Genomic DNA, 9,758 nt, shown 5'->3' with positions numbered 1-9,758 from the left:
AAATTGTTTGTTTTCTTGTTCAATTAAAGCAGCTTTTTCTTTTGTATAATTCTACGTCTTTCCTGAGCTCATCTATTTCACATTGTTGCAAACTACTACTAAGTGATGTTCTTTTTTTCTCTTAGTTTCAATTTTTTTGTATCAATTTTTCCTTATTCGATTTTGGTAGTGCAATTGTCTCCATTTTGATGTCGGATATTTTGGGTTTTTATGACAAAGTCTTAGTTAAACATAGCAAAAAAAGATGTTGACATGAAAAGAAAGGAAAATAAACTGGTTTGATCTCACTGGCTGACGAAATACAATAAGTCAAGATAGCTCCAGTAACGTATTCAGATTACAATTAGAATACCCAATCAGTTGTTGATAAAATTGTTTTCCAAAAAAGAATTTATCTTGTTTGATAATATGAAGATATTTGAAGAAGTCTATACCGAGCTTTTATAGCAGTTAAGAAAGATAAAGTTTTTCAAAACATCGCATATGTTTTAAGAAAAATCTATGCCTCTGACTTCTAACTTCTAACTTCTAATTTCGTATTTCCTATGCTCTTCAAGATAAAATGTTGTTCTGTTATGTATTACGCCATAAGACATACGCCATAATAATTTTTACCCTAAATTTAAAAACTCCGAGATGATATGCTATTTTATAATAATAACGTGTTATCCAAAAACTTGGGGATTCAAAAGCTTTTCAACTGCATAAGTTTTTTTTGAATTTTGTTCACCAAAACCAATAGGAATTTAATAAAATTAATGAATTAGTTGACACTCATGTCGTCTGAAGCTTAAAGCGGTTAATTGACAGCCGCCAAGTTGTAAATAACAAACTTGAGATCATATGGATATCTGTTCTGTTTGTGCCACCTTCCAGTACGTTTTGCATCCCCAGTTACAGAACACGTGCTATTATGTACAATATCAGACTAGTTCTGTGATTGCTCCCCTTTTGTTTTGCAATAAACAGTGAAAACCAGTTTCATTACAAATTAAATTATTATGTTAAAACATGGAACAAATTTAGTAATGGGCTGTATGAGGAGAAAATCAAAAACGTTGCAATTGAGAGTTCAAAAGGATACCGACACAGAACAGATTTTCTCCTACGCAGAAATCCCAGTCATGACTGAATAATTTTTTTGGAAGATTTTATAAGATGAATTTATGCCTTTAAAGATTCTTGCGAATTAATTCCGGTGTGCTTGCGCCATCTTTCATATCTTTTTTTTCAGAATGACGTGATCTTTTTTTTCAGAATGAAGTAATTTGTTTTCATAACCAGCCAGTTAAAGTTTATAAGTTAGGCATAATATTTGCATTCTATATCTTCAGTACAAAATGTTCAATCAAGAACAAGGGTTCCGTATTCCGATAAAAATAATAACAACTTTCGAAGTAGCTAAAATTTTTCGAATTGTACAAGTTCAAATTGCTGTATCAGATGTTGTTTTAACGTTTTTCTACTTTTGCTTCGCGATTTTAATCTCCCTATTTCAAAAAGTTTGTTTTAGTTGCAGATGTTATGAAGAACGGTTGCTTGCTTTTAATATGATCAGTTGATTGGTTCTGCTTTCTTAACCTTAATATTACCCCTTAAAAAACAATTTTTTGTACCAAAATATATTTTCTGAAATAATAGCACTTTTGATTGCAAAATGCTCATTTGAGTGGTTAACAATTCTGCCCGTAAAAAGTCAGACTTTCTTAAAAGTTCTCTATATTTTTGCCTCATGTAGCATACTTTGATTCCTCAATTTAGATGTCGGTTTATCCAATGTGTGAACGAAGTGATAATGTTTTGAAAAAAAATACTAAGTTTTAAATGTGAGAGCACAAGGGATCTGAACACCAATAATCGCGCTTCAAGTTATATTTGTTGACGTGAACTAAATTTCGATTCCACTGCCATTGTTATTTTTGAGAGACATTTATTGAATTGATTTCAAAAGCTCAAATTTGAAACAATATCATTTCTCGAAATTCGCACTGTAAATTTCCGAGAAATGGTTGCGTGTTTTGAGAGTTGATTAAAAACCAGAATTAGTCGAATATTTTAATTTTTGTCTCGAAAGGAACTATTTAAATGCAGCCAGCTAAACAGAAACAGTTTCCACCGTAACCGTTACTGCTCAAAAACCCAGAACTGCTCGTAACTTGAGCATGCATTTAAAGTTGGTGTGTTATTAGTTTACAATATTTATGTCTCTTAAATTGGATCCATTCTGTTTCGCTTGAAGCTTAGTGTGCATATGATTTTTACGCACCCCAGTCAGACGGGTTAAGTTTATATAAAAAACTGCTATATAAGAGCACAAAGTGTAACTTGGTTCATATAAACACTGGAGCGGGAACAGAATATATCCCTAAATTTTTTGAATCTATTTAATTTCGGCCACATGTGTTTCGTATGCTCTTCAAGGAAAAGTGATGGCTGATATATATCACATTACTATATAGCAAAAGATAGAACGTGCGCATGGGGAGACGTAAAAGTTATATGCCAACTTAGATGAGAGAGGGCAAAAGAATAGATCTAATTTTCGTACTTCTTTACTGCATCTATTCTGTCCCCCCCCCCCACCCCCCACCAGCTTAGTGAGCATAAATCTTTTATGACTGCCAGGCGCACGTGCTATTTTCTTACATAGTAACGTGCTATATAACAACATATAATTTGTAACTGGGGTCATAAAAAACACTGGGGGGGGGGGGGGGGGCGAAACAGAATAGATCCCATTTTTGCATGTTTTTATGTGGTCTCATATTGGAAATGAATTTTTTTTTCGAAAAGTTCTTTTTAATCGATTTCTATTTTAACTAGCACATGAGGTACAAAGTTGCAGTTATAAAGTTTGCAAATGCTTGCCATTATACTAAAAAGACTGATACAAAATACCCTTCTCGTCGCATGCTTATCGTGCTCAAAATTGTTCACGTAATTTGGTCAAATGCAACATAATCCTTCGAATTGGACTGGGAGAACTTATGAAGAAAAATTAACGATTATGATGTAATAAGTTGTTGGGTCTTTCCCATTATAGCCCCCCCCCCCCCCCAGCTTAGTGGTCAGATAACCTACAGCCCCTCCCCCCCAATCATGGTAATTATACCATAATGGGGGGCTATAATTTCATGGGGGGGGGCTATAATGGGAAAGACCCAAGGGATCTATTCTGTTCCCCCCCCCCCAGCTTAGTTAGCATAAATTTTTTATGAACCCCAGGCGCACGTGCTATTTTCTTACTTAGTAACGTGCTATATAACAACATATAATTTGTAACTGGGGGTCATAAAAAGCACTGGGGGGGGGGGGGGGAAACAGAATAGATCCGACCCAAGTTGTTTTATCTTCTTCTTTTTTTAAACAAAAAAGATTCTTGGTGTAAAGGAAAAGTTCAAATATTTGAAAAATTGTGCACAGGCGGTTAACAAAGAAGATTTTATCACGTGCTCGGGTTGCATTAAATTTTGGCCATTCAAGCAACCTGTGACATTATACTTGTTTTTACTTTACGTGCTTCGTATTCTGCTTTGACCGAGTTCAACCAGCATAAAAATGGTGAAGAGTGAAGATAGTAAAGAGGACGGGATTGGAGACGACTCTGGCTCTGTAAAAGCGAACAAGACACAGGACGAGACTGACATTATCATGCGTGAGATGCGAAGGAGAACTCATCCAATATTGGGAGAAATTGAATACATCAAAGTAAGGATGTTCAATAATCCTCAGCCATCATAGCCCTCTTTATAAATCGGAACGGACAGGACCGCGGGAACTCCCCGGGCGGCGGTTTCACCCTTAATCAACCCCTAATTAGCGGGGATTAGGGTTTAATGCGTTTCCACTCCTATTTATTGGGGGAAAAGATAAAACCAAGAAACTTGACTTTTTAGCCACGCTTTGTACGTTATGCCCCCCACCCCCCGTTATAGATCACGTGCAAATACATAGTAAATAAATTGTTATGTAGAGGCAGAAACCATAGAGAATGGAAATGATATTACATGATTTTAACCACCCCCCCCCCCCTCCAAGACATAGGGGTATTTACCATTATATAGCTCCCCAGTCCCCCTCCAGCTTAGTGGTCATAACGGTGTCCCGATTTTTCACCCCCATTCATTTAACCCCCTATCATTTAACCCCGATTTATTCACCCCTGTATCATTTAACCCCTCTATCATTTCACCCCGATTTTAATCTTTCTATAGAATAAGGATTAATAAATCAGCAATATAATCATTTGGCCATGCCTCAGCAGCCCGTGGGACTTGATATGAAACTATCACCACCGAACGTGGGATTAATTTATCCACATAATTATGACAAAACATGCCTTTATTGTCGACTGCTTAATGGCGGGATGAAATGATAGAGGGGTGGAATGATAGAGAGGTTAAATGATAGAGGGGTGAATAAATCGGGGTTAAATGATAGGGGGTTAAATGAATAGGGGTGAAAAGAAATAGAACCGTCATAACGTATACCCCCCCCCCCCCCCCACCCCCCACCCCAAAATGGTAAACATATCATAAGTGGGGGCTATAGGGGCTATAACTTGAGGGGCTATTAAAGCAATTTTATGGCCCCACATTGTTGTATTTTTACGGTAATTGGCCGTGCCAATAAAATAATTGGTGGTGTGTCAGGAAATGCGAATCAACATCAGAAAGACAATTGGTGAAAAAAAAGAATTATTATTGTTATACGAAGCTTTTTTGAGAAAAAAGTGGGGTCTTTCCCATTATACACCCCCAGCATAGTGGGGTTCGGATATACCCCCATCATGGTAAACATACCATAATGGGGGTTATAATTTGGGGGGGGGGGGGCTATAATATGGGAAAGAACCGAAAGTTTTTCCGGACGAAATATCTGTGCGTGGCCGTTATTTTGTGTTTGCCAAAACAAGTGGACATTTTTATGAAAACAATTGGATATTTCCGTTTGTGCCATCCCCACCACCGCCAAGTGGGTGCATATATTTCGCCTCTCAGACGCACGTGCCATATTTTTACAGATTTACCATGTAATGACACGTGTGCTCTCTAATTGGGGGAGCATATGGTACGGAGGGGGGGGGGGGGGGGAGCATATCTTTTATTGATATTGGTGAGGTAATGGAACTTCTGGCACTGTAGACTTTCATTCAGCATTTTAAAATGTTCACGTGAGTAATTTAAGTGTAGGTTCTAGCTCCAGTAAGGGTAGTGGGCTATTATGGGGGCTATCATGTCTCAAATCAAGGTTTCTGAAGAAGTCCGAGGAAATAAAATTTATTGAAATTTGTGTCTGACAATTTCATGAGTGTGTGTGTGGTGTGTGTGTGTGTGTGTGTGTGTGTGTGTGTGTGTGTGTGTGTGTGTGTGTGTGTGTGTGTGTGTGTGTGAACGGGGTATTTCACACGTGATGCGTTGACAAATAAAAACTAGAAAACATAAATGGTAAAAAATGTTTAAGAAAAACAGAAGTATGATTCTTGGTAATCATACTAGGTTCATTTAGGATTTCTGGATCTTTTCCGTTTGTGCCCCCAGTACCTTATGCGCCCCCAAGTTAAAGAGTATAGTAAATTAGGGGTCTTTCCCATTATAGCCCCCCATGAAAATATAGCCCCGCCATTATGGTATAATTACCATGATGGGGGGTCTAAAGGTTATCTGACCACTAAGCTGGGGGGGGGGGGGGCTATAATGGGAAAGACCCTAAATTGCATAGTAAATCATTATGTAAAAATATGTCAGGTGCGTCGGGGGGGGGGGGGGGGGTTTGGGGGGAGTGCAAATATTATGGGGGGTTTGGGGGAGTGCAAACATTATGCGCCCACTAAGCGGGGGGGGGGGGGCACGAACGGAAATAATTCTGATTTCTTGATAAATATACAAGGATCATGTATTTCTTAGCAATTAGCAATCATACAAGGATAGTACTAGGACAAACGATATGAATTGTGTGACATCATATATGATCCTTGCATGACTTCCAAGAAGTGGCAAACCAGGAAGTTGAAAAGTGCCATATTTTTACATAATGAGTTAGTATGTAATAGAGCGTGCACTGTAACTAAGGGGAGGGTGCATAACGCACTGGGGGCACAACACAAAAAGATATTTTTTAAAAGTAATCTTTAGTTTTCAGAAGTGAAAGTCATGGTGTGCAGTACATTAACCTACAATGTACATTAACCTACAATGATCTCAATTGATTTAACAATCAAGGGAAAAATTTCAACGTCAAATCAAAGTTTAAATTGTACAATCAAAGTACAGGTTCCTAATCTTTTTTGAATTTTTTGAAATCATTTTTTAGATTTTGCATAATCTAGTTTTTAGTTAGAAAAAGGATATCAAAGATGAAACTTTAGCACTAACTAATACATTTTAAACGAAAAAAATGTCCAAAACGTAAGCTTATATCGTAAGAACCAAAACTAACATAAGAGATATATTTCTGTACAACGATTACAAATCTTCAAGAAAAGCACTTTAGCTCAAACAAAGATACAAATTTATGGTGCCATAACAAAATTAAGGTTTTGGAAAATATCACCCGGACTTGAGTCGCAGAGCTTTTCAGCGCTGAACCAGCACATTTCAAGAGCAAACACTTAATTCAGTTCTGAAACATTGCATCTCCAGAATATTTTAAATTTTTATGTGCAGTTGTTCTTCATTATGATTATTTTGAGGTCATAGAGTTTGCCCAGGCTAAAATTATCCTGTATAGTCTGAAAATTAGTCATACCCCAAAATTAAGTCTGAGCAGAGTAAAGTCATACTCTTGTAGCATATAACTGGTAATTACTATAGTAGTATACAGCAGAATTTTACCCAAAAGAAGCCACAGGAAACAACTTAAAACAGCCGGCTTTTCTAGAATGATAAAGCATCATTTTTTTCATAGTTAAAAGCTTACAAGTTTTTTCTGAAAACATATTCATTTCCTGCTCTGCTCAGAATTTAAATTGATATTAATATTCTTCTCAAAAAATAAATTATTGACACTATTGTGTTTATTTTTACTCAAAATTTTGAAAATAGCTCTGACAATGAGACGAATTCAATTTTTAGTGAGCATTATCAATCACTTTTTATCCGTGATGTTCTTTCATCAATTGTTTTCTCGTAATCAAACTTCATTTCAATTGTTTGTAAAGCACGGATAATTTCGAAATCAATATCAGAAAGAGTTCATATGTTAGAGAATTTTTTCTGAAAATTTGATGTTTTGTTTTACAATTTAATATAATGCTGAAATTAGTGTCAGAAGAGTGAGATTTGTTAATAAGAAACTACAGAACAAAAGCCTGATTTTCATTTTTGGAACTAAAATCAATCAAGAATGGAATTATACAGAAAAATTGCAGAAGTCAGAAGTTCTAAAATTTTCTAAAATATTGACAAACGTCGCCAACATGTTCTAAGTGAACGCTAAAACGTCATCCGTTTGTAAACATATGGCATTTCAAAGAAATATTGGAAGCTATTTCTAGATTTAGGCAAACACAGAGACGAGCCTTTAATTAGTTTCAGTTTTGATCATGTGTTTTTAAATAAATTGAAAATGATAAAAATTATTTTAGACTTTAAAACTTCAATCAGGGAGTTCAAAAAGAGAGTTCACCTCATTTGTTCAAAAAATAAATTGAATAAGAAGAGCATAAATATGATCAGATAAATCTGACTGACCAAACAACAAACACCCTTTAAGTATATGTAGGTTTTCAGGTCACTAATATGAGGTTGAATCGATTAGCCTATGAACAAGTAAAACGTCATATTTATGCGGTCCGTTTTCGAAAAATGTACCAATGCAAAAAATCCCACTCAATTTTAGGTAGGAAAAAGTCTTATTCCCACTCTATTCGAATCAGACTGGGAGGTTATTTTGCGTGGATGTTTTATTCCTAGACCCAAGCCATCTATTGCTTTGTGTGATATATTTGGTCCGCTATATTTTAGGAAGAGGCGTGGCCTTACAAGAAGGACCAGTTCAGCATAATTCACAAACACACCCAGACAGAGATTTTCTGGCCGAGAGACGTTGCCTGTCTCAAGGAAGCACCTAAGCTCGTCTCTTTCTCTGACCAGGCCGAACAGAGTGTCATGTACGATGCATACGAGGAGGACTTAAGACAGAAGAAACTCAAAATGGCAAAAGAGAAGAAAAGTGAGCATCACATAATCAAAATTTTGGATCTATTCTGCCCTCTTCCCCAGCTTAGTGGCCATATATCAAAAAATTCTTTGTCTACGGGTTAGGGTTCTCAATCTATTCAGATCAACTTCTTGACTTGCGGACAGGGATGTTGCAGACCAATCAGACCCAAAACTGGCCCCGATAGTTTTTCCGAAGTCGAAAGCACATATTTTGAGCACTTTTTTATTGTCACGAAAAAGTAAGCTGAGCAAAACTATATTGCGGTTCTCTTGATTTTGATTTTTTTTGTTGTCTGGCGCTCTTTTTGGTTTTAATCTTTTCCCATAACCATAACACTAAATGACCAGGTTCGTTCACATATTGATGCAGCTCTTTCACGGCTCTTTTGCTGCTTTTATGCGCTTGACGTCATATTTTTGAAATGACTGGAAGTAAGTTTTAAAACTGAATTGCGTTATGGCTTTTGCAAATCATAAATGCTCTAGCTAACTCTCTAAACGACTTGACTTGTTGACACCATTATTGGTATTAAGATCAACTTAACTTATCCTAAAAATTTTAATGACGAGGATTAGTAAAAAAAAAAGCATTGCAACCAAAATAATGTAAGCATTATGGAGGACGAAAGAAAATTTACACCTTTTATGTTTTGAGTTACAACTCCATCAAATCAATCCTCTGTTTAGTGTGATATCTACGCTACAGCGCGTCCGTTTGTTTTGCAGTTAATCCGGCAGGGTAGGTTTGCTATAATACCCAAAAATTCTGATTGTTTTAGCGTCAATGATCTGGATTCGGTACCAATATTCACAAACGTTTTTTCATTGACCATAATAATTAATTAAATATAATTTTGGTACCTCATTTTGTAATCGCAGTGGAACAGCGTTGCGGCCTGTTCTCAGCTGCCCTTTTCCTTATTATTCCCCACATTTCAGACTGTTCTTTTTATGAGCAGCATTGCTCTTTTTTTTGCGTTTTTGCGTCTGAAACTGTCACGTGGTACCATTATTGCAGCCAACATTAGTCAGGATATGATCAATCTGAAGCTATGATTTAGTAAGAGCTCATCCTCGCACAGACAGCATCACAGAGGCAGGGGATTGACCTATCAATAATTGGCGTGTCAATCACACACACCTCACTACTCGGCTATCATGAAACATTAAGCGTGCACGCCAAATAATGAACATTTAGCCTGAATGCAAATAAACAAGTAGGAACCATTCAGCAATCAAAAATTTAAATTGTTGCAAGAAATAATACAAGATAAAACACAGGTTTTTAACATACTTTTTGTTGCAAGATTCCATCAGGAATTGAATTTCTCTTTTAATTACTGCAAGTTTTTGAATTATCATCATAAGGATTTTTAAACCTTAACATTTAAAATGCGTGCTTGTGGAAACAAGTCAGGGAAATATTTGAATAATTAAATTGAAATGGATAACATTTTTCAAAATTTTAACTTAAATGATTTTTTGAGATAATTCTGGTAGGCTTTTTTTTCTAATTTCTGCTTCTTCTTCTTTCATCCCGGACTGAGATTGTCGATTGTGCAGTTGAAACGCATCTTAAAACAAAAAGATTAACAT

The 9,758-nt window shown here is 36.2% G+C and overlaps 1 protein-coding gene across 1 annotated transcript in view; it reads left to right on the top strand.

The window, feature by feature from the left end:
• The first annotated feature begins 3,438 nt into the window (after nucleotides 1-3,438).
• Nucleotides 3,439-9,758, top strand: part of LOC142339937 (dynein axonemal intermediate chain 1-like) — a 53,798-nt gene continuing 47,478 nt past the window's right edge. The window contains exons 1-2 of the mRNA XM_075390305.1: nucleotides 3,439-3,708; nucleotides 7,965-8,172. Coding sequence (XP_075246420.1) covers nucleotides 3,559-3,708; nucleotides 7,965-8,172 — 358 coding nt within the window. The 5' untranslated portion in view covers nucleotides 3,439-3,558. The remainder of the gene's footprint in view (nucleotides 3,709-7,964; nucleotides 8,173-9,758) is intronic.

Source organism: Convolutriloba macropyga, chromosome 5 (genome assembly GCF_964194025.1).
Source record: "Convolutriloba macropyga chromosome 5, txConMacr16.3, whole genome shotgun sequence".
In the NCBI taxonomy this organism is placed as follows: domain Eukaryota; kingdom Metazoa; phylum Xenacoelomorpha; order Acoela; family Convolutidae; genus Convolutriloba; species Convolutriloba macropyga.
Note: the sequence above shows the minus strand (reverse complement) of the source record. Positions and strands in the feature narration are given on the sequence as shown.